This window comes from Theropithecus gelada, chromosome 1 (assembly GCF_003255815.1).
Source record: "Theropithecus gelada isolate Dixy chromosome 1, Tgel_1.0, whole genome shotgun sequence".
Classification (NCBI taxonomy): Eukaryota; Metazoa; Chordata; class Mammalia; order Primates; family Cercopithecidae; genus Theropithecus; species Theropithecus gelada.
Genome location: NC_037668.1, coordinates 30435583 through 30460536, shown reverse-complemented (window position 1 = coordinate 30460536; position 24954 = coordinate 30435583). Strand labels below are relative to the sequence as shown.

The window sequence follows — 24954 nt, the reverse complement described above, 5'->3', positions numbered from 1 at the left end:
GTCAACTTTGATAGTAAGACACAATTGAAACGGCTTTCCCCCTCCAAAGTTACCTACGTGAAGTTTAAACGAAAACAGTATCTCACTCCTCTTATCGCAGCCCAGCTATAACTTTCCTGAGCAACTTGGGAATATTAGCTGTCCCTCTTTTTTTTTCTCTTTTTAATAGTGTCACGCGGGCCAGGCACAGTGTCTTACGCGTGTAATCCCAGCGCTTTGGGAGGCCGAGAGTTCGCGACCAAACCCCCCCCCAAAAAAAAAAAAAACAGTGTCAAGTGTTCGTGATCTGCTGATTCTCTTTTTTTTTTTTTTCTGAGATAGAGTCTTGCTCTGTTGCCCAAGCTGGAGTGCAGTAGCGCGATCTCGGCTCACTGCAACCTCTGCCTCCCGAGTTCAAGCGATTCTCCCGCCTCAGCCTCCGGAGTGGCTGGGATTACAGGTGCGTGCTACCACGCCCGGCTAATTTTTTTGTTTTTTTGTTTTTTGTTGGTTTTTTTTGAGACGGAGTCTCGCCCTGTCGCCTAGGCCGGAGTGCAGTGGTGCCATCTCGCCTCACTGCAAGCTCCGCCTCCCGGGTTCACGCCGTTCTCCTACCTCTGCCTCCCGAGTAGCTGAGACTACAGGCGCCGCCACCATGTCTGGCTAATTTTTTTTTTTTTTTTTTTTTAGATGGAGTCTCGCGCAGTTAGGCTGGAGGCAGTGGCGCGATCTCGGCTCGCTGCAAGCTCCGCCTCTCAGGTTCACGCCATTCTCCTGCCTCATCCTACCAAGTAGCTGGGACTACTGGCGCCCGCCGCCACGCCTGGCTAATTTTTTGCGTTTTTAGTAGAGACGGGGTTTCACCGTGTTAGCCAGGATGGTCTCGATCTCCTGACCTCGTGATCCGCCCGCCTCGTCCTCCCAAAGTACTGGGATTACAGGCGTGAGCCACCGCGCCCGGCCTTTTTTTTTTGTATTTTTAGTAGAGACGGGGTTTCACCAGGTTAGCCAGGATGGTCTCGATCTCCTGACCTCGTGATCCATCTGCCTCAGCCTCCCAAAGTGCTGGGATTACAGACGTGAGCCACCGCGTCCGGCATTTTCTTTTTCTTTTTGGTAGAAACGGAGTTTCACCATGCTGGCCAGGCTGATCTCTAACTCTAGACCTCAGGTGATCCACCCGTCTCAGCCTCCCAAAGTGCTGGGATTACAGGCGTGAGCCACCACGCCCGGCCTGCTTGTTGCAGAAATTCTTACTGTAGAAAATGAAAGTGGTTCCTCAGAAGTACCATTTTGGTGTCCATCTGTCTCCTATGTGTTCACGCATGCATCAGGGAGTTAAGCTCTGATTCTGTTGTCTGCTCCATAGTTAATATTAACATCATTAGTTTCCTTTTTTTGTCACGAGGTGCTTTATTTTCATTATTGATACAAATAATTTTCTATAATACCCCGGTCAAATGGGAGAATTTGGCAGTCCGATTTCGGGGGGGGGGGCGTTCACTACAGAGACCCACAGGCTGGTGGCGTCGGTGCTGAGTGCCCAGGTTCACAGCACAGCTTGTGGCTTGTGTCCATCTTGCAGGTGGCTCTTCCTTGCACATCATGACTGGGGTCTCGGGTGAAGGGGGCAGGAAATCCTCCAGACTCTTAGGAAATTTCACTCCACTTCTCCTGCTCAATGGCCTCTGGTGGGCAGGGTGTGTTGTTCTGTGTCTCCGTTTTCTAGCTTGGCCTTACTGAAGTTGGAATTCATGTCTGTTGTCATTTTCACTTTTTTTTTTTTTTTTTTTTTTGAGACGGAGTCTCGCTCTGTAGCCCAGGCTGGAGTGCAGTGGCCGGATCTCAGCTCACTGCAAGCTCCGCCTCTCGGCCTCACGCCATTCTCCGGCCTCAGCCTCCCGAGTAGCTGGGGCTACAGGCGCCCGCCACCACGCCCGGCTAGTTTTTTGTATTTCTTAGTAGAGACGGGGTTTCACCGTGTTAGCCAGGATGGTCTCGATCTCCTGACCTCGTGATCCACCCGTCTCGGCCTCCCAAAGTGCTGGGATTACAGGCTTGAGCCACCGCGCCCGGCCTGTCATTTTCACTTTTTTTTTGTTTGTTTTCGAGCCAGGGTAAGGCTGGAGTGCAGTGTTGTGATCATAGCTCACCACTTCAACCTTGAATATCTGGGCTAAAACGATCCTCCTGCCTCAGCCCCCGAAAGTATTTGGATTACAGGTGTGAGGCACCGCACCCAGAGCATTTTTGCTTTTGGAAATTACCTATTTATGTCCTTTGCCTATGCCTGTTCGTTTGGGTTTATTTAGAAGGTTTTAATACTTATTTAGGAAATCTGTGTGGTAGTGTTTTTCTGTTACAAGCTAGGAAAGCTTGTGAAAGTCAGATTTAGAGAGTCTTTTTTTTTTTTTTTTTTTTGAGACGGAGTCTCGCTCTGTCGCCCGGGCTGGAGTGCAGTGGCCGGATCTCAGCTCACTGCAAGCTCCGCCTCCCGGGTTCCCGCCATTCTCCTGCCTCAGCCTCCCGAGTAGCTGGGACTACAGGCGCCCGCCACCTCGCCCGGCTAATTTTTTTTTATTTTTTAGTAGAGACGGGGTTTCACCGTGTTAGCCAGGGTGGTCTCGATCTCCTGACCTCGTGATCCGCCCGTCTCGGCCTCCCAAAGTGCTGGGATTACAGGCTTGAGCCACCACGCCCGGCTAGAGAGTCTTTTAGGTATTAAAAAATGATGTTTGTGAAAAGCTTCGAAAATGCTTATGATAAGTGAAAAAAGCAGGAAAATTGTATATGCGGTTGGGTAGGACTACATAAAACTGCACAGGAAAGCTGAAATAAAATTGTCAAAAGGAATTGTAGTTAACTGAACATGCACAGTAGCTAGTTGATCAGTGAACCTCGCCGCTTTTAAAAATTTTGGGCCTGGCAAGGTGGCTCTTCTGCCTATGGTCCCAGCACTTTGGGAGTCTGAGGGAGGAGGTTTGCTTGAGCCCAGGAGTTTGAGCCCCGGGCAACACCGTGAGACCCCCCATCATTACAAAACATTTAAAAAATTAGCCACATGTGGTTGCACATGCCAATAGTTCTGGCTACTTGGGAGACCAAGATCACTTGAGCCCAAGAGGTTGAGGCTGCAGTGAGCTATGACTGCGCCACTGAACTCCTGCGTGGACGACAGACCAAGTCCCTGTCTCTAAAAACAGAAACAGAAACAATTTCATCCTATTAAAAATCAGCGTGAACTCTATTTTCCTGATAAATCCAAGTGATAAGAAGTGTTGACATCAGTGTTCTCTGGGGTGATCATCTTTGATGTTTGAGACTAAATTGTTTCAAATACCAGTCCTGGGAGTCCTTATGTTTTCAGGCAGTGTGGGAAAACTCTGCCTTACGTTTCCACAGAGCCTCCTGCGTTTTGTACTCCAAGGATTAAAGTGTCCCCTTGGAACCAATTAGTTTTTTTGTTTGTTTATTTTTGTGGTTTTTTTGTTCTTGTTTTTCAGGTTTTTTTGTTTGTTTGTTTTTTGAGACGGAGTCTCACTCTGTCTCCCAATGCAGTGGCGTGATCTCAGCTCACTAGCCTCTGCCTCCCAAGTTCAAGCAATTCTCCAGCCTCAACCTCCTGCATAGCTGGGACTACAGACATGTGCTACCACACCCAGCTAATTTTTTTGTATTTTTAGTAGAGACGGGGTTTCACCATGTTGGCCAGGCTGGTCTCGACCTCCTGACCTCAGGTGATCTGCCCACCTTGGCTTCCCAAAGTGCTGGGATTACAGGCATGAGCTACCGTGCCTGGTCTTATTTATTTATTTTTACAGACAGGGTCTTACTGTGTTGCCCAGGCTGATATTGAACTCCTGGCCTCCCAAGTAGCAGGGATTACAGGCATGCACCACCACGCCCAGCTAATTTTGTATTTTTAGTAGACAGGGTTTCTCCCTGTTGGTCAGGCTGGTCTCAAATGCCTGACCTCAGGTGATCCGTCCTCCTCCGCCTCCCAAAGTGTTGGGATTATAGGCATGAGCCACGGCGGCCCATCTGACAGCTTCTTTATGATAGGTTTTTGGGGTTTTTTTTGAGACAGAGTCTCACTTTGTCACCCAGGCGGGAGTGCAGTGGAACCATCACGGGGCCCACTGTGACCTCTGCCTCCCAGGTTCAAGCGATTCTCCAGCCTCAGCCTCCGGAGTAACTGGGATTATAGGCGTGCACCACCACGCCGGGCCTTTTTTTTTTATTTTAAAGTAGAGACGGGGTTTTGTCATGTTGGCCAGGCTGATCTCAAACTCCTGACCTGAAGTGATCCACCTGCTTGGTCTCTGTAACAAAGTACTGGGATTACAGGCCCTGTGATAGGTTTTTGGTACTTGTAAAGACAGTTATTTGGCATACCAGATAAATCCTTGTCTGGAAGATTAGTTTACAAAGGCATTGGCCCTTCAGGCGAAGCTTGCTGGTGTCAGGAGTGTTTTCCAAACTGTCCTTGCTTTGATGTAAGAAACACTGTTGGGGCGCAAGCTGGCTGCCCTGCCAGTTGCATTCGTTTAGCAGAACAGTTCTTCTGTTGCTAAATAGCCTTTTTGCCATTTGTGAACATTTTGTTGGGGGAGAAACAAACTGCATTTTGTTTTGAAATAGGCTTTGCTGAAAGGAACGCCCAGCAGGTGGTGGGCTCCTGTCAGTGTTGTAGGACAGGCTGTCTCCTTTGGCTGCTGTGGTCATGCTCATCACGGGCTTGTTCATGCTTTTTTTTTTTTTTGAGACAGAGTCTCGCTCTGTTATCCAGGCTGGAGTGCGGTGGAACAATCTCGGCTCACTGCAAGCTCCGCCTCCTGGGTTCACGCCGTTCTCCTGCCTCAGCCTCCTGAGTAGCTGGGACTACAGGAGCCGCCACCACGCCCGGCTAATTTTTTGTATTTTTTAGTAGAGACGGGGTTTCACCGTGTTGGCCAGGCTGGTGTCGATCTCCTGATTTCAAGTGAACCACCACGTCCGGCCCTTGTTTGTGCTTTGACGGAAAGTATTTCATTGTACGTTGTCTGAATTGGTAAGGAAGTCATTTTAGGCTTGTTCCTTCTCACGTGTGCTGCCTGTGGTGTGCCCTGTGTCTGGGCCTCCGTCACCCTTTCAGTCACAGCCAACAGTTGACTTTATTGCTTTAGCCCCACATTTCCATCAGGATCTGTGGTTATGACTGAATGTCGGGAATTTTAATTTTAGCATTTTCACGTTTATTTCACAGTCCGGGTGCCGTGGACACGGGTTTGTAGCCACGGATCGCTGCTGCCATTGTTCCACGTTTCTGGCTGTGTGTGGTAGATGTTTGGGGAGCCGGGTTGTGTAGCTCGGGACATCTAGGGATGTAAGGACTGACGCAACTGTCCTCAGCGTCGGGGGACTCAGGTGTGTCACATACACTAGACAAGCACGGCTGCTCGATGTGTGCGTGGGTGACGTGTGTGGCAGTGCAGCAGGGTGCTCTCGGGCTCTGTCGCTTCCTCTACTCATCCTTGGAGGTGTGTGTGGAGCCACACGGCCTGTCGTACCCCATGGATGGATGTTCAGCTTATCTGTTCGTCTGTGGCTGTGGAAGGCCAGCAGCGGACATCCTGGAGGCAGCCACGTTGCGAGGCACATGTGTGTTCATAGGGTGGGTTTCTAGAGGCCAGGGTCTGAGAAAGGCACAGGTGATTTTCACTTGCTGGGTGTTGCCCCATTATCCACACAGAGGCTGGTTACACTCCAGCAGCCCCTCTGCCTGAGGTTTTCCTCCCTTGTGACACTGTGACTCATTCAACATTCAGTCAATTTTTTTTTTTTTTTGAGACAGGGTCTCGCTCTTGTCGCCCAGGCTGGAGTGCAGTGGCGCGATCTCAGCTCACTGCAACCTCCGCCTCCTGGTTTCAAGCGATTCTCCTCCCTCAGCCTCCCAAGTAGCTGGGACTATACAGGCGCCTGCCACCACGCCCAACTAATTTTTTGTATTTTTAGTAGAGACAGAGTTTCACCATGTTAGCCAGGATGGTCTTGATCTCCTGACCTCATGATCCCCCCTCCTTGGCCTCCCAAAGTGCTGGGATTATAGGCGTGAGTCACCATGCCCGGCCTTACTTTTCTTTTTTAAAAAATAATGTGGAACTCCTCATGCGTTTGTGTGTCATTCTTGCTCAGGAGCGAAACAGCGGCACCTTTCTGAACAAGGATGATAGGCCTGTGAGAGTTGTTTAGTGTTAATGGAAGTGTGTGTGCGCCCTGCGCCAGGCAGATTCCTTCAGATGCAGACCCTTTTTGATTTATAAATAAAGCTAGGATGAGAAGTCTGTATTTTTTAGATAATTATAAGTATCAGTTGTGACTTTAAAAGAACACGTGTTCTGTACCAAACTAACTTTTTTTGTTTTTTTTTGAGACAGAGTCTTGCTCTGTTGCCCAGGCTGGAGTGCAGTGGCATGATCTTCAGTTTCTGCAACCTCTGCCTGCTGGGTTCAAGCGATTCTCCTGCTTCAGCCTTCCGAGTAGCTGGGGTTACAGGTGTGCACCACCATGCCCAGCTAAATTTTTTTTTTTTTTTTTTAGTAGAAATGGAGTTGGGGTTTTGCCTCTTGGCCAGGCTAGTCTGAAACTCCCGGCCTCAGGTGATCCACTTGTCTCAGCCGCCCACAGTGCCTGGATTACAGGTGTGAACCACCATGCCCGGCGCCAAACTAACTTTTTTCATGCAACTTGTTGTGACAAACTTAAGTATGGTTGTCCGCGATGACGGAAGAATTTTCTGATCTTACCCGCACTCCCTCAGCGTTTGGAGATGATCTTTCTCCTGGTGTGAACTGGAGCTCATTGCTGGCAGTTGACACGTTTCCTGTTCAACTCTTTTCTCCAGTTGATTAGGAAAAGTACTTGGTCAGTTTCCTCACCTGTGACTAGGAAGCCCGAGGTGCGAGCGCCGTCGGACCCATTGCAGCGTCTGTTCTCTGCCTGCAGCACCCCTGAGCCTGTGTGACTCCTTTGGGTGTTGGGTGTCGGTTCCCATGGTGGCAGCATCGTGGGAGTGTCGGGAAACTGGGAGAGACAGTTTCCTGTGGTGGAGCGGGCAGTTGGACCTTTACAAGTCCCTTAGGAATCCTGTGAACTTGGATCCTCCAAAGCCAGGACGTTGGTCGATGGCCAATATGTTCTGATGAAATCTTCCCCAAGTCCACATCAGTTAGTCCTTTCAGTTTAAAGTAAAGCCTTAAACAAGCTCTGATGTTCAGATGTGGCTTTGTAATGGTCAGTTCTGGTTTGGTTGCTTTTGTGCAACTTGCTACAGAATTTTTATTTACTTATTTGAGACAAGGTCTTGCTCTGTTGTCCAGACTGGAGTGCAGTGACATGATCTCGGCTTACTACAGCCTGCTCGGGCTCAGGCAGTCCTCCCACCTCAGCCTCCCGAGTAGTTGGTACCACAGGCACATGCTACCATGCCTGGGTGATTTTTAAATTATTTGTAAGAGAAGGTCTTGCTGTGTTGCCCAGGCTGGTCTCAAACTCCCGGACTCAAGCGATTGTCCCACCTCGGCCTCCCAAAGTACTAGGATACATGCCTGGCCCAAAATATTTTAAATATTTAATTTGATTCAGTTTTTTGTTTTGTTTCGTTTTGTTTTTTTGAGATGGAGACTTGCTCCGTCACCCAGGCTGGATGCAATGGCGTGATCTCAGCTCACTGCAGCCTCCGCCTCCTGGGTTCAATTGATTTTCCTGCCTCAGCCTCCCAAGTAGCTGAGGCTGTAGGCAGTCACCACCACACCTAGCTGATTTTTATATTTTTAGTAGAGACAGCGTTTCACCGTGTTGGCCCGGCTGGTCTTTATCTCCTGACCTCGTGATCCGCCCACCTCAGCCTCCTAAAGTGCTGGGATTACAGGCACGAGCCACCACGCCCAGCCTAGATTAAAAATTTTAAGATATGTTCTCTACTATGAGCCAATGAAATTACTCATTTTCTTTCTTTCCCATTTCCTATCCCTTGCTTTTGGAGTTTTGTGTCTTAGTGTGACTGTGACTCTTTCTCTCCTTTTGTCTTTCAGCAAACGGGGATTCAGCGTCCGATCCTTTGGAACAGGGACTCACGTGAAGCTTCCAGGACCAGCTCCCGACAAGCCCAATGTTTATGATTTCAAAACCACATATGACCAGATGTACAATGATCTTCTTAGGAAAGACAAAGAACTGTATCCCAGCGGGTTGCCCTTTAAAAACCCCCTGTGTGGTCCTTCCTGGAAGGTGTTACGTGTGGCTCGGGCACAGGAGGCGTGTCACCCTGTGCAGTGCACACACTGGCTCCTCCTGTCTTTGCGAGAACTTGGTTTCTATTCCTGGTGCACATCGGATCGTCCACGGGTTAGTTCCAGTGCCACCCATGGCATTAGGCATGGTGAGGCACACAGACATGGTGTGGGGTTCACATTGACGTGGTCCAGCAGAGGGTTGTGACATAGCATGAACCAGGGATGCTTAGGTGAGGAGGTGGAACCCACAAAATCCCATTGCTTTTCACACTTCAGGGCTGCCCCGTTATTTCCTTTGCCAGGTAGGTGTGCGTGCATATGTGTGTGTGTGTGTGCATGCGTGCATGTCTGATACACACCGGGCTGCTTCACACATCTGGTGAGGTCCTTAGAGGGTCAGATAAAGAAGAGGGCCGAGCTTGCTACCCAAGCTGTTAGAAGAAATAATGGGAGAGAACGTTCCTTCATTTCGGGAGGACACAGAGCAGACTGGTCTGCCACTAAGACTCCTGTAGAGAGAAGAGTATTCAAATAGATTCTGATGGATGCAACACCAGTTGCATAATGGTTATGACAATCAGTGCCCAGGTTTTTGACCAGGCATTTCATGGTCACCCCCATGCTAATGAAAAGTTTCTGGATCTCCTTTTGTTATAGTGAGTGATTTGTAGTTCTCACAACGGAGGCCATATGTATTCCAAATGGAAAGAGAATGAGGCGTCAAATGCACAACCTTTTGTCTTCATGTTGGCACTGTTGCCATTCCTGCCCTCGCCCAACATTGTCTTCATATTGGCACTCTTGCCATCCCCACCCGTTCCCAACAGGGTCTCACTCTCACCCCAGCTGGAGTGCAATGGCGAGATCTTGGCTCACTGCAGACTCACTGCAGCATTTGCCTCCCAGGTTCCAGCAATTTTCCTGCCTCAGCCTCTCAGGTAGCTGGGATTACAGGTGTGTGCCAACACACCCGGCTAGTTTTTGTATTTTTAGTAGAGACGGGGTTTCACCATGTTGGCCAGGCTGGTCTTGAACTCCTGACTTCAGGTGATCCACCCTTCTCAGCCTCCCAAAGTGCTGAGATTATAGGCGTGAGCCACCGCGCTTGGCTGTACTCTTGTTACCTTGTTTTTTTTTTCTGTTTTTAAATGGAGTCTTACCCTGTTGCCCAAGCTGAAGTGCAGCGGCTTAATCTCGGCTCACTGCAGCGTCCCCCTCCCAAGTTCAAGCGATTCTCTGCCTCAGCCTCCCATTGTAGTTGGGATTACAGGCACCCGCTACCATGCCTGGCTAATTTTTGTATTTTTAGTAGAGAGAGGGTTTCACCAATTTGACCAGACTGGTCTTGAACTCTTGACCTCGTGATCCACCCGCCTCGGCCTCAAAGTGTTGGGATTACAGGCGTGAGCCACCGTGCCTGGCCTCTTGCAATTTTTAATAAGCTAAAAAAAAATTCTTATACACAGGTAGATTAATTACGTAGCCAGGAAGGGCCCCTGAAGGTCTTTCTAGCAAAACTTAGAACTGGATCCTAGCCGTCACTGCACCTTCTGCCCTCCCTGCTGTCCTCTGTCAGTTACAGTTAAAAGGTGGTGGGTGAGGATGCTGGGCAGAGTCCAGGGCATCTGCTGTCAGCTCCCAAGCCTGGCCTGCCTGCTGAGCCATCTGGGCGTGCCGCAGTGGAGAGTGTGCTGCTTGTGGTGCCGTGGTGCTGGGAGCCATCCTGGTGGCAGACGTGGGCTCACTGTGAGTCGGTGTAAGTCCCGGGGGACCGTCAGCAGCACGTCCTGCTGCCCCGTCTCTGCAGAAGCCCTGGTACCCCGCGTGTGGAGAAACCTCCCTGAGGATTTCTGAGGAACTGTCAGTAGGCCGTGTCCTCGTCCACCCCGTGTGGAGCACAGCTCCAACATGGCTCTGCTCCCGTCGTGGGCTGAGGAGGACGGAGCAGGTCGGGCTGTGCCTCGGAAAGGAGGCTCTCCTGACATGCCCTTTGTGCGAGCTCCCGGTCCATGCTGTCTCCACTCCTGAGCCTTACGGTGATGGGTGACCACAGAGCCCTTTCCAAGAGTCTGGTTTAGGGCTGGGTCTTCCCGTCGCCCTGGCGGAGGCTTTTGTCTCATATCATGATTCACATTAAACTCTGATGTGCCATGAAGCTTACCCTGAGATCCTGTTTTTGAAAAGTACTCTTCAGTTAGCACTGTTCATTTTTAAATTCTTGTATTCAGTAAGAGAAAGAAAAGCAGATAGCGATGCACGTCCTCACACTCCCTTGACTGGTGTAAGCTCAGCCCTTCATGTCAGCCCACTGTGACCTCCTGGGTTCTGGACCTGGGAAGTACTTGCCACGTTCTGCAAGGACTGAGTCCAGCTTCGGCAGACTCATCCGGAAGGACTTGCTATAGGGAGAGAATGAGCCTGTCTCTGGTCATTCTAGAAGAAGGAGCTGAGCCCAGTGTCCCAGAATTTGGAAGCTCCTCCTTTACAGAGGGACTGTAGGGGTTGGCGGTCTCCCAGGAAGCATCCACCCAGAAGAGCCCCGCGTGCGTGCGCGCGCTCTAGGTGTGTGGTGGGGGAAGGAGTGGCAGCGAAGAGCCCCGCGTGCGTGCGCGCGCGCTCTAGGTGTGCAGTGGGGGAGGAGTGGCAGCAGGGGTGCTGTGGCCACGGGGGTGGTGCTGGGACATTGTCAGCCACAGGCTCTGCCTTGGGGACCTCTTGTGGGAAACCGTCGCCTGTGGTGGCCCCTGAGGAGGTGCTGGGAGGAGCGTGCCTTCGTCGCCTTGCTTACTTCGCTCAGGGGCCAAAAGGGGCAGAATGGTGAGCCTGCCTCTTAGCTAAAGCTCTTCCACATGCTGCCCTCGGCCTGGAAAGGAGTGAAGTCCCCAGGCTGTTCCCTGTGGACATCAGCACGATGCCGGTGGGGCCTCAGGGGTTAGATAGCGTTTCCTGGTTAGTGATGGGGGCAGAGGGCCTGCGGGAAGTAACTGTTGCAAGTGAGAGCCCCAAAGCAAATCTGCCCCCCAGCAGCCAGCGTGTTGGCAGAAGTCATGGCTGTAGACTGCAGTGGAAACAAGAGGGGGTTTCAAACTGCAGTGGAAGCAGATCTTGAGGTCAGAAGTTTGAGACCAGCCTGGCCAGTATAGTGAAACCCCGTTTCTACTAAAAATACAAAAATTAGCCAGGCGTGGTGGTGCCGCCTGTAGTCCCAGCTACTCCGGAGACTGAGGCAGAATTGCTTGAACCTGGGAGGCGGAAGTTGCAGTGAGCTGTGATTGCGCCATTGTGCTCCAGCCTGGGCAAGAGTGACACTCTGTCCCCAAAAAAAAAAAAAAAAAAGAAAGGATGATGTGACTTGGGAGGAAAATGCTGCTTGTTCAGAGGCAGGGCCGGGGTCGAGGGGGACCCTACCACCTCTGCCATCTGCCTACTTGCCTCGTGGCCAGGGCCTGGGTTTCCCTATGCGTACCAACCTCACAGAATTTCTGATAATTAAATTAGGAGATGCACACACACAGCCTGAGACAGAGTGTTTTAAAGTCCTCAATAAATTTTGGCCAGTTGTCCTATTAGTATTGTAATACTTAATTTATTTTATTTATTTTTTTAGATATGGGTCTTGCTGTGTTACCCAGGTTTGTCTCAAACTCCTGGCCTCAAGTGATCCTCACACCTTAGCCTTCCAGAGTACTTGGATTATAGGCGTGAGCCACTGTTCTCAGCTTTCATTTCTTAATGAAAATCTCCTTGACTTTCTGTGAGGTTACCTGCTGGTAAACCCATGCTAAAGTCAAAAAATCCTACAATGAACCGTAGTAAGTGAGAGACTGTCTGTATTTGGCTATACATAGCTGATTGTTTTTTTCCCCACAAGCCAGAAGTGAGCCTGAGGGGTTGAGGGACTTGCTGCCTCTGAAATCCTTGGGGATTGTCGAGGGCACGAGTCTAGGTTTGCAGCACTGGTATGCGAACCGTCTGTAAAGTTAAATGAGGCCCTGCGCGGGGGCCACGCCTGCACTCCCAGCCTAGGGAGACCCAGGCAGGAGGCTCACTTGAGCCCAGGAGCCCGAGGCCAGCCTGGGCAACATAGCAAGCCTCCATCTCTACAAAAAACACAGAACTGAAGTGGGTGTGGTGGACACTCCTCTGGTCTCACAGCCACTCAGAAAGCCGAGGCAGCAGACCACTTGAGCCCAGCAGGCTTCATTGAGCTGTGATTGCGCCGTTGCACTCCATCCAGCCTGAGGAAGAGAATAAGACTGTCTCTTTTTAAAAAGTTTCGTGTTGACATTTTCTTTTTTTCTTTTTTTTGAGACAGTCTTGCTCTGTCGGCCAGGCTGGAGTGCAGTGGTGCAATCTCCGCTCACTGCAAGCTCCGCCTCCCGGGTTCACGCCATTCTCCTGCCTCAGCCTCCTGAGTAGCTGGGACTACAGGCGCCGCCACCTCGCCCGGCTAGTTTTTTGTATTTTTAGTAGAGACGGGGTTTCACCGTGTTAGCCAGGATGGTCTCGATCTCCTGACCTCGTGATCTGCCCGCCTCGGCCTCCCAAAGTGCTGGGATTACAGGCGTGAGCCACCACACCTGGCCTGTATCGACATTTCCTTTTGAGAATTAATAGTATATATACATGGGACTGGATGCAGCGGCTTACACCTGTAATCCCAATGCTGGGAGACCAAGGCAGGTGGATCACCGGAGTTCAGGAGTTTGAGACTAACCTGGCCAACAGGGTAAACCCTGTCTCTACTAAAAGTACGAAAAGCCAGGTGTGGTGGCTCACGCCTGTAATCCCAGCACTTGGGGAGGCCGAGGCGGGCGGATCACCCAAGGTCGAGAGTTTGAGAGCCGCCTGACAAACACGGAGAAACCCCCCGTCTCTACTAAAAATTAAAAATTAGCCAGGCATGGTGGTGCATGCCTGTGATCCTAGCTACTCATGAGGCTGAGACAGGAGGATTGCTTGACCCGGGGGATGGAGGTTGCGGTGAGCTGAAGTTGCGCCATTGCACTCCAGCCTGGGCAACAAGAATGAAACTCTTATCTCCAAAAAAAGTACAAAAAGTAGCTGGGTGTGGTGGCATACACTTGTAATCCCAGCTACTCGGGTGACTGAGGCAGGAGGGTCACTGGAACCCAGGAGGCAGAGGCTGCAGTGAGCTGAGATTGCCCCAGGACTCCAGCCAGGGCCACAGAGTGAGACTCTGTCTCAAGTAGTAGTAATAGTAGTAGTAGTATCTATACATGGACCGGGGTTTGAGCTCCCCTGATCTTCGTAGACAAATGGGAACTCTCCTGTGCAGGTTCTCTTGTTGGACGGACTGACCATTTTATCCAGAATCGTTTTGAGATGAAATGTACAAATCATGCACTTCCCTGAGTTGCGTGTCCAGTTCTGTGGGTTTCAGAACATTCATGGAGTTGCAGCCATCACCACAATTGGTTTTGAGGCAGTTTGGTCTCCCAGGGCCTTCAGCTGCTGCTGCCCATTCCCCACCCAGTGCCTATAGCTGCCTCCTGTGTTACGGATCCACCCATTCCACACCGTCCGGTTTATGTACAGCCTTTTGTTCTTTCACGGGGTGTGCGTGGAACTTTCTCAGTCCCAGATTTCTTTGCTGTGACTCTTCCTCGCTCGGCCCCAGTGGCACGTGGAGTAGAGCAGCTTCACGCCTGGTGTCCTGAGGGGCCTGAGCTTCGCTCCGAGGGTCACGTGCAGAGTCTTCTCTATTTTTTTTTTCATTTTACACTGACGCCACTTTCCATAGATGAACTTTCTTGCGGGATTCTTTCATTTTTGATTGAAAGGAGTCTGGTTAAGCCATCCCAAGCTTGCTTGGAGTGCCTTTGGGGGGAAGAGAAGTGACTTCTGTTTCTAAGTTAATGAATGGCCAGTTTGACCTAATGAAGTGTCACTCAGCTCAGTAAGGGGGTCCAGGCAACAGCCGCTGGCCCAGAAGGTAGAGGAGGAGGGAGAGGCTCCCTCTCGCTTCAGGGCAGCCCATTCAGCCGCATGAGAAAGTATGTGGGAGTCTCGCAGGGTCCTACAGAAAGTTCGTCTTGTGTGTATTTCAGTTAGTGAAGGTTTACTAGCTTTTTGTGTTACGAACTGCAAAACCGCTTGTCTTTAAAAGCAAGTAAATGTGTAGCTCTAAATGTTAACGTGACTCTTTTCCTGTGAAACGCAAATGCATTGAACAATTTCCTGGGTCTTGTCTGGCTGCGCAGCTAGAGAGCAAGCCTGTGTCTGGCATACCGTTCGTCCTTCTCTTGTGGAGTTTTTTCTAATTACATTTGGGGTTTGGATTGTTGTTATTATTATTTGGTTTTGAGGCAGGATGTCTCTCTGTTGCCCAGGCTGGAACGTAGTGGTGCTATCGCAGCTCACTACAGCCTGGGCATCCCAGACTCAGGTAGGTGATCCTCCCACGTCACCGTCCCCAGCAGCTGGGACCACAGGCCCATGCCATGCCCAGCGGCTTTTTTTTTTTTTTTTTAATTGAGATGGAGTCTCGCTCTCTCCCCCAGGCTGCAGTGCAGTGGCCTGATCTTGACTCACTGCAAGCTCCGCCCCCTGGGTTCGAGCGATTTTCCTGCCTCAGCCTCCCAAGTAGCTGGGGTTACAGGCATGTGCCACCACGCCTGGCTAATTTTTGTACTTTTAGTAGAGACAGGGTTTCGCCACATTGGCCAGGCTAGTCCTGACCTCAAGTGATGAGCTCTCCTTGGCCTCCCAAAGCTCTGGGATTACAGGGGTTGCCACTGCACCTGGCCTGTGTTTTAAATTACTCATTTGTTCATGTCCGTCCTCTGAATTCATTGTCTTTTAGGTTAACTTCTGTATCTGCCCACTTCCCTGTGGACATTACCTTGTCTCAGAGTAAAATTTGGTAGATTTCTTTTTTGAGACAGAGTCTCACTCTGTCGCCCCTGCTGGAGTGCAGTGGCATGATCTCGGCTCACTGCAATCTTTGCCTCCCGGGTTCAAGCGATTCTCCTTCCTCAGCCTGCTGAGTAGCTGGGATTACAGGTGCGGCGCACCACCACGCCTGGCTAATTTTGGTATTTTTAGTAGAGATGGGATTTCACCATGTTGGCCAGACTTGTCTCAAAACTCCTGACCTCAGGTGATCCACCTTTTTTGGCCTTCCAAAGTTTTGAGATTACAGGTGTGAGCCACTGTGTCCAGCCCCATGTGTATATGCTAATCCAGACAAATAGTATAATTCCCAAAAAGGAAATGCTGATGTGAAGCTTTAGTTATTTATTTACTTACTGTTTTGAGACGGAGTCTCGCTCTGTCGCCCAGGCTGGAGTGCAGTGGTATGATCTCCGCTCACTGCAAGCTCTGCCTCCTGGTTTCACGCCATTCTCCTGCCTCAGCCTCCTGAGTAGCTGGGACTACAGGCGCCCGCCACCCCTGGCTGATTTTTTGTATTTTTAGTGGAGATGGGGTTTCACCGTGTTAGCCAGGATGGTCTGGATCTAACCTTGTGATCCGCCTGCCTCGGCCTCCCAAAGTGCTGGGATTACAGGCTTGAGCCACCATGCCCCGCCGAAACTTTTAAAAAGAGGCAGTCTTACTGTCTTGCCCAGGCTGGAGTTGGAGTGCAATGGTGTGATCAAGGCTCACTGAAGCCTCTCGGGCTAAAGTCATCCTTCTGCCTCAGTTTCCTGAGTAGCTGAGACTCCTGGCTCTTCTTTGTATTTTTTGTAGAGATGGAGTCTTGCTATGTTGCCTAGACTGGCCTCCAACTCCTGACCTCATGTGATCTGCCTGTCTCGGCCTCCCAAAGTGCTGGGATTACAGGTGTGAGCTACCATGCCCAGCCCAGAAATGATCTTTTTTTTTTTTTGTGACAGAGTCTTACTCTGTCACCTAGGCTGGAGTGCAGTGGCACGATCTCGGCTCACTGCAAGCTCCACCTCCCGTATTCATGCCATTCTCCTGCCTCAGCCTCCGAGTAGCTGGAACTCCAGGCGCTTGCCAGCATGCCCAGCTAATTTTTTTTGTATTTTTAGATGCAAAAATACACTGCGCCCGGCCTTTATTTTATTGTTTGAGTCTTGCACTGTCGCTCGGGTTGGAGTGCAGTGGCGTGATCTCGGCTCACTGCAACCTTCACCTCCCAGGTTCAAATGATTCTCCTGCCTCAGCCTCCCAAGTAGCTAGGCTTATAGGCAGCAGCTGTGTTTTAAAATCATTTTGGGAAGGTATTTGTCAAACAAGTGAATATGTTCCTAAGCTAGACACCGATTCCCAGAGAAACTCTGATCTTGGGTTTTAAAAAAACATTCATGCCGGCCGGGCGCAGTGGCTCACGCCTGTAATCCCAGCGCTTTGGGAGGCCGAGGTGGGTAAATCACAAGGTCAGGAGATCAAGAGCATCCTGGCTAACATGGTGAAACCCCATCTCTACTAAAGAAAAAAATAGGCCGGGCGCGGTGGCTCAAGCCTGTAATCCCAGCACTGTGGGAGGCCGAGACGGGCGGATCACGAGGTCAGGAGATCGAGACCATCCTGGCTAACATGGTGAAACCTCGTCTCTACTAAAAATACAAAAAACTAGCCGGGCGAGGTGGCGGGCGCCTGTAGTCCCAGCTACTCGGGAGGCTGAGGCAGGAGAATGGCGTAAACCCGGGAGGCAGAGCTTGCAGTGAGCTGAGATCCGGCCACTGCACTCCAGCCTGGGCGACAGAGCGAGACTCCGTCTCAAAAAAAAAAAAAAAAAAAAGAAAAAAAAAAAAAAAATTGCTGGGCGAGGTGGCGGGTGCCTGTAGTCCCAGCTACTTGGGAGGCTGAGGCAGGAGAATGGCGTGAACCCAGGAGGCAGAGCTTGCAGTGAGCCGAGATCACGCGCCTGCACTCCAGCCTGGGCTATAGAGCGAGACTCTGTCTCGAAAAAAAAAAGCATTCATGCTAAAATGTAAATTACAGCCTTAAGATATTTCAGTTAAGGCCAGAGATACTGGCCTGCTCTGCTCATCAGAGACGGCAGAGGTAGAACGGAGCTGATTGCCTGAGGTAGTCGCTGGTGGTCACTTGAGGGTCTGGACAGAGTAGAGCTGTGCTGTGCCGTCAGCTTCAAGAGCTATCCCGGGGTCCGGACCCACAAGCCTGTGAGTTTTCACCTAGTCTGCAGCAGGTGACATGCTGTTTGCAAAGTGGTTTCGTGGTGGCTGCAGACGCAAGGCCGTGGTGGACCCCCCAGAGCTGGCCTTAGCCTTGCGTGGCTCTGCGTTGAGGCTGTGGTTACAGTTGGGTGCCCAGCAGCTCCGGAGATCCTCGGCCATGAGACCTTTTCCGGGGGTTGCTGAGTTCTGTTTGTGCAGCCTCTGTGGTTTGCCAAAAAGCATTCTCTATCAAAATGAATTTTTTGGTTTTCTTGAGACAGTTTTTGCCCAGGCTAGAGTGCAATGGTGTGGTCTCAGCTCACTGCAAGCTCCGCTTCCCGGGTTTAAGTGATTCTCCTGCCTCAGCCACCCCCGGTAGTTGGGATTACAGGCACCTGCCACCATGTCTGGCTAATTTTTTGTAGTTTTAGTAGACGGGTTTCACCATGTTGAAGTGATTCTCCTGCCTCAACCTCCTGAGTAGCTGGGACTACAGGCACATGCCACCAGGCCTGGCTAATTCTTTGTATTTTTAGTAAAGGCAGAGTTTAGCTGTGTGAGCCAGGATGGTCTCCATCTCCTGACCTTGTGATCTGTCCGCTTTGGCCTCCCAAAGTGCTGAGATTACAGGCGTGAGCCACCGTGCCCGGCCAAACTTTTTATATTTTTCGTAGAGATGGGGTTTTGCCATGTTGGCCAGGCTGGTCTCAAATTCCTGGCCTCAAGTGATCCACCTGCCTTGGTCTCCCATAGTGCTGGGATTACAGGAGTGAGCCACCACGCCTGGCCTCAAGTGAATTTATTTTTTTGAGACAGGGTCTTGCTCTGTCTTTGACGCTGGAGTTCAGTGGCACCATCATGGCTCCCTGTAACCTCATGTCCCTGGGCTCAAACAGTCCTCCGCCTCAGCCTCCTGAGTAGCTGGGACTGCAGGCATGAGCCACTACGCCTGGCCTGATTTATTTATTTTTTTTTGAGATGGAGTCTAGCTCTATTGCCCAGGCTGGAGTGCAGTGGCGCGATCTCGGCTCACTACAAACTCCGCCTCCTGGGTTCACGCCATTCTCCTGCCTCAGCCTCCCCAGTAGCTGGGACTACAGGCGCCCGCCACCGCCCCTGGCTAATTTTTTTTGTATTTTTAGTAGAGATGGGGTTTCACCGTGTTAGCCAGGATGGTCTCGATCTCCTGACCTCGTGATCCACCCACCTTGGCTTCCCAAAGTGCTGGGGTTGCAGGCGTGAGCCACCGCGTCCGGCCCTGATTTTTTCATTTTTAGTAGAAAGGTTTCACCATGTTGCCCAGGCTGGTCTTGGACTCCTGAGCTCAAGCAGTCTGCCTGCCGTGGCCTCCCAGAATGCTGGGATTACAGGTATGAGCCACTGTGCCCAGCCCAAATGTATTTCTTGATATGCTGATGTGGAAGCAGTAGCTGGCAAGCTTGTGACATAGGGTGGTGAGTGGATCCCAGTGCATTCAGGGGTCCCAGAGCATAGCGCTCTGCACAGCCGTGGTCGGTTCACCTGCCGTTCTCACCCCATCCTGCATTCGGAGCTGCTGTCCACACGTGTGGCCCGCTTGGGTGTTCTTGTCACCCACATGCACGATGCTCCCTCCAGACGGGCATGTCACAGCCGCTGCCTGGCCCTGCAGCACTGGTTCTTCCTTTCTGCCGAGGCTGTTGGCCTCTGGGTCAGCACCCTGGGCAGTCACTGTGCTGAGCTGCAGCTCTGTCCTCCCTGGAGCGAGGCTCCCGGGAGCTCCACCAGCACCGCCAAGGCTGTCTCATCCCTGCCACGCACCAGGACCGCAGAGACCGGAGCCTCCTGTGGCGGTGCTTTGTGTTTTGCCATGGAAACGGATTGACCCAGCTCTAACCTGACCTTTGATACCTCTGCCCTCCCCTCTGATGTGGGGAGTCTTCTGTGTCTGTGGCAGGGGCACAGCTGTCGGGTTCTGCGTGTTCCTGTGTGTCCCATCCCTCCCCGTGGGTGTGTCTGTCGGGGCAGCAGCACTTGGCGTGCTCTGGGAGGAGTCATACGTGCAGGGAAGATGGTGTGGCCTTCCGGGGAAGGACCAAGGCTTCCACGGAGCAAGGAACACCTTCGGGAGACTTGATGTCAAGGAAGTCTCTGCTACCAGCCACGGTTTGCAAAGGAGAGGCTGAGGGCGGTGGTTGGGGGTGCGTGGGGCTGGCGCCGGCAGCACCTGACCCAAGATGGTGCTGGGCTAGCCGTGGCTCTTGTTCTGATGGCCCAGTGCCTGTGGCCAGCATGCTGCACCCGACGTGGCTTTTCTTCAGGCCGTGGTGGGACAGTGTGTGGTCCCTGGTGCCAGCCACACCGGCATGGCAGTGCCTGTGGGTACCCTTTCACGTCCCCCATGACTCCGAAAGGGGCCTGGGCCTCATAGCAGGGCAGTGTGGCCCCGGCCTCTCTGGGCTCTCCTGTGGGATGGGCAGCTGGGGGCGGCTGCGCTCATTCTAACTCCCCGGGATGCTCTGGTCCCACTAAGGCCCCTAAGGAGTGAAAGGAGAAAATGTTGGTAAAGAAAAGCTGTACCGAGCTGTGTTTGGGGCGTTTCCTGGTATGTCCTGGCACCTCGGGGTCCTGGGTGGTTTATCCCAAGAGCAGCCACGTCATATGGGTGTGGGTGGGCGGCGAGGGCTCGTGGGGACCCCTGAGTGGTCCCGATCTGCCTCGTGCTCAGCTTCGCTTTTTGCTGATGGTGAATCTCAGACCCGCTCCTCTCCCTGGGGCTGCACCTCCTCCTCATTTCTCTTCAGAGCCCCTGGCCGCTGATCCGTGGTCTCCGTGGCCACCTCACGTCCCCCAGACCTGCTGAGTTCTCACCACTGACATAGCCTGGTGGTCCCCAGGAGGATCCCTGCCGGGGACAGTCCATAGTGACCACTGACCTCTGGATGGGGTCTTTACCCTCCCGGGGACAGTCCGTAGTGACCACTGGCCTCTGGATGGGGTCTTTACCCTCCCGGGGACAGTCCGTAGTGACCACTGTTCTCTGGATGGGGTCTTTACCCTCCCGGCGACAGTCCGTAGTGACCACTGTTCTCTGGATGGGGTCTTTACCCTCCCAGCGACAGTCCGTAGTGACCACTGGCCTTTGGATGGGGTCTTTACCCTCCCGGGGACAGTCCGTAGTGACCACTGGCCTCTGGATGGGGTCTTTACCCTCCCAGGGACAGTCCGTAGTGGCCACTGGCCTCTGGATGGGGTCTTTACCCTCCCGGGGACAGCCCGTAGTGACCACTGGCCTCTGGATGGGGTCTTTACCCTCCGTTTTTCAGTACAGTTCAGCTGCATTGTTAGGAGAATGTCACGCTGCCAGCGTCCTTCAGACGGGGCCTGCTCCAGTGCATCCGACAGAGACGGAGTCTCGCCGTGTCCCCAGGCTGGAGTGCAGTGGCGTGGTCTCGGCTCACTGCCAGCGCCGCCTCCCAGGTTCACGCCATTCTTCCTCATCAGCCTCCTGAGTAGGTGGGACTACAGGCGCCCGCCACCACGCTGGCTAATTTTTTTTTTTTTTTTTTGTATGTTTAGTAGAGACAGGGTTTCATCATGTTAGCCAGGATGGTCTCAATCTCCTGATCTCACGATCCACTGGCCTCGGCCTCCCGAAGCGCTGGGATTACAGGCATGAGCCACCGTGCCCGGCCATACCTGGCTAATTTTTTTGTATTTTTAGTAGAGATGGGTTTCAACATGTTAGCCAGGATGGTCTTGATCTCCTGACCTCGTGAGCCACTGTGTCCGGCCGACAACTTTTTTTTTTTTAAAAGGTTGTCTTCCGAAGCTGAATTTCCTGGTAAAACAACTACTGTATTACTATTTTTTAATAATAACTAAATAACTGGAACGTCCTGGGGTAGAGATAAGAAATCCCTTATGTTCTTTCTGCTGAGGGGGCACAGAGAGGCCGAGCCGGAGACCCTTCTCGGCTGACAGCAGTGCTGAGGGTGAGGCTGCAGTTACAGATCCAGGGTTTCTGTCCAGAGTGAAGCTGCAGACCCCACGGGGCCATAGTGCAAAGATCGGCTTTCCTCCAACTAGAGTGTTTCAGGTTTAGTCTGGTTTTGTGTTGGAGAATAATTCACAATTTAAGAACTTTTTCTTGAAAACTTTAAAAAGTAAGTAATTTTTTTTTTTTTTTTTTTTTTTTTTTTGAGACGGAGTCTCACTCTGTCGCCCAGGCTTGAGTGTAGTGGTGCGATCTTGGCTCACTGCAAGCTCCGCCTCCCAGGTTCACACCATTCTCCTGCCTCGGCCTCCCGAGTAGCTGGGATTACAGGCGCCCGCCACCACGCTCGGCTAATTTTTTGTATTTTTCTTAGTAGAGACGGGGTTTCACCGTGTTAGCCAGGATGGTCTCGATCTCCTGACGAGTTTCGCTCTTGTCACCCAGGCTGGAGTGCAGTGGCGCTAAGTTTTGTATTTTTAGTAGAGGTGGGGTTTTGCCATATTGTGACCAGGCTGTTCTCAAACTCCTGACCTCAAGTGATCCACCCGCCTTGGCCTCCCAAAGCGCTGGGATTACAGGAGTGAGCCTCCACGCCTGACCAGTCCACCATTTTTGTTACTTCCGAGTCTACTAAGCTTCAGTCTGATGAGACAGTGTGTGGTGATGCCATCTGTGGGGCTTCCTCCTCAGGTTGACTGAAAGAGTTCAGGCAGGAGACGCTGTCCTGAGGGCCATGGAGAGCGATCACTTGCAGGCACATGGCCCTGCCCTGGAGCTCGGGCTCTGAGCTGGGGGCTCAGGAGGAAGCACCCTGTGGGTGTGGGGCACAGCTCAGGCACCAAGACCCTGGTAGAAGGTGCTGTCAGTCACACCAGATCATTTTTCAGGAGGCCCCAAAATTGAAGGGGGTCCCAGGCAGGTTCCTGCTCCAGTGCCAGCACCTCCCAGCCCCTGAGGAGGAGGCCGCACAGGGGCCGTCACAGAAACTGCAGAGCTTCACTTCCGTAAGTACCAGTTTGTAGGGAGTGGTTTCCTTTGAGAAAATGGGACAGCCTAGTTCTCTGGTTTTCCCAGGGCCTCTTGAAGTGACCTCAGCTCCCCGTGCAGGTGCCGTTGAGGGAGCAGAGCCATCTGTGGCCCCACGGCCGGTGTGGGTGGCCTGCCCTGGCGCAGCCGGCACCCTCCAGAGCATCTGCTGCTGTCCATTCGTGGCAGTGTGCCAGGTCGGAGCGCTGGTCAGCTTCATACTCGGTTTCCAGGGGAGTTGCTGATACATTAGTGGAAGATGTGGGGGTGCCTGCTTGGGGATCCCCTGAGTTGGAAGGTTCCTGATGAGTTTAGGGGCTGACTTTCCTGTGCTGTGTTGCTTTATGGACAGGATCTGAGTCACTGGGCTGCCCACACCGGGCCGTTCTTGGGAAAGGTGGTGGGTGGCCCAGAGTGGCCCTGCCTGTGTGGGGGGGAGCACAGGCCTTGGGCCCTGCCACCCTCCCTCAGGCCCTCAGGGTGATGTGACGATGGGCAAAACGTTCAGGATGTCCCTGGACATGGTGCTGTGTCTCACGTGGGTTTGGGGCAGAGATAGTTTGGGCCGTTGGTGTCCACGAATTGGGACCCTGGTCAAGAAAGGCTGGCGGGCAGGATGGGAGCTCAGGAAGCAGCGCCCAGCTCAGCAGCTGCCAGGCTCCCCTCCCTGACCGCGGGGATGGGCTCAGCAGCGGCCAGGCTCCCCTCCCTGACCAGCGGGAATGGGCTCAGCAGCGGCCAGGCTCCCCTCCCTGACCAGCGGGGATGGGCTCAGCAGCGGCCAGGCTCCCCTCCCTGACCAGCGGGGATGGGCTCCGAGAAACCTGAGTGTGCAGGTTGCATTTGGTGCAGCTGGCACACACATGTAGATAGATTTGATTGCAAGTGAAATTGACTTTGTACTTCTCAATTCATTTTTTGCTGATTTTAGCACAACAAAAGCAGCTTGGGGGCTGTGATTTGGGGAGAAACTGCCCAGCGCATCTGCTCAGGGCCTCACCCTGCTGCTGTTCCCTCTGTGGCCTCTGGGGTCCTCCCTGTGCCTGGCAGGCCACACACTGAGTGTCTCCTGTGGGGCTTGTTTTTCTAGTTTTCGTTCCTGTGTTTTCGTTCCTACGAGTGGTGCTATTTGTACTTCCTGCAGCCCCTGGGAGGCGTGTGTGGCTTCTCCACGGCAGGGACTGCAGTCTTGTTTCTGCCCGCAGGGAGCACGTGTCCGTCCGGATCCAGTGTGTGCTTCAGGCTTTGCCTGGGGTGTGGACATTTAACCCACGTGGAAGGTCCCCGTGCAGCTGGCCTGGGGAAGCAGCCAGGCCCGCTCTGCCCTGTAGGGGCTGGTGAGGGCCCCGGCAACCTGGGGGTGCTGGCAGGACGGGAGCTGTCTTGGTGATGGATGTGTCCACAGCAGAAATGTGGGCCAAACTCAGCCCAGCTTAAGAGGAGTTCCTAGACCATGAGATGCCCCAAGGGTCTGTGCACCCAGCCCAGCAGGGAGGGGAGGGTGTGTGGTGGGTGATGGTTCAGTGGAGGGTTGGTGGGTGCAGCCTTCCCGCTGGTGAACCACCAGGCCTTCCGGCCAGCGCCGTCCGTGGTGCGGCGTCCTGCCCTGCCCTCACCATCCCTGGCTCCGGCAGGCTTGTCCTCCCTGGTGTGGTGCTTTGCTAAACCTCCGCCCTTCCTCCATCTTCCACAACAGAACAGTGCTGAGGCTCTGCTAGGCGAGATCACTGCCTTGTCCCGACTCCCTGGGCCCGGGACCATCCCTGGCAGGCACTTGAGGGGTGCCAGCAGCCCAGGGCCCGGGGCTCAAAGTCCTGTGGGTCTGGGGAGAGGCAAGGACCCAGGCACTGATTATCTGAGTGCTGGCAAAGGGCCTGTGGTGTCCACTGGTGTCTGGGAATTGATGGAGGGTCAAAAGCATTAGACTTAACCAAGAAAGTCATGGTTAGGGTTAAATGCATGTCAGCTGAAAATTGCCTGAATTAAAACTGAACAAACGTGCCTCAACTCGAAGGAAAAGAGCAGACATTCAGGATAACACACTGCGAAGAACCCTGAAGAGTGGCCCTTCTGAGGCACCAGCTGCCCTCCCGGGCTGGCGTGGAGGATGGCGGGAGTTGTCTGCAGGTTGGGTGCCATGTGGACTTGTCTTGGATGCCATGATTTTTATTTATTTTTATATATATATATATAATTATTGTTTTTATTTTTTATTTTTTGAGACACTCGCTCTCTGAGGCTGGAGTGTAGTGATGTGATCTTGGCTCCTGGCAGTCGCCACCTCCTAGGTTCAAGGTTCAAGTGATTCTCGTGCCTCAGCCTCCGGAGTAGCTGGAATCACAGGTGTCCGCCACCACGCCCGGCTAACTTTTGTATTTTTAGTAGAGAAGACAGGGTTTCTCCATCTTTTTTTTTTTTTTTTGAGACAGAGTCTTGCTCTTGTCACCCAGGCTGTAGTATAATGGTGCGATCTCGACTCACTGAAACCTCCACCTCCGGGTCCAAGCTGTTCTCCTGCTCAGCCTCCTGAGTAGCTGGGACTACAGGAGCCGCCACCACACTCGGCTAATTTTTTTGTATTTTTAGTACA

At 52.4% G+C, this 24954-nt stretch overlaps 1 protein-coding gene across 1 annotated transcript in view; it reads left to right on the top strand.

Annotated features, from left to right (window-relative positions):
- SSU72 (SSU72 homolog, RNA polymerase II CTD phosphatase) overlaps positions 1 to 24954 on the top strand; it is a 34294-nt gene that overhangs the window by 1071 nt on the left and 8269 nt on the right. Inside the window, exon 2 of the mRNA XM_025386777.1 lies at positions 8052 to 8195. Within this exon, the coding sequence (XP_025242562.1) occupies positions 8052 to 8195 (144 nt within the window). The remainder of the gene's footprint in view (positions 1 to 8051; positions 8196 to 24954) is intronic.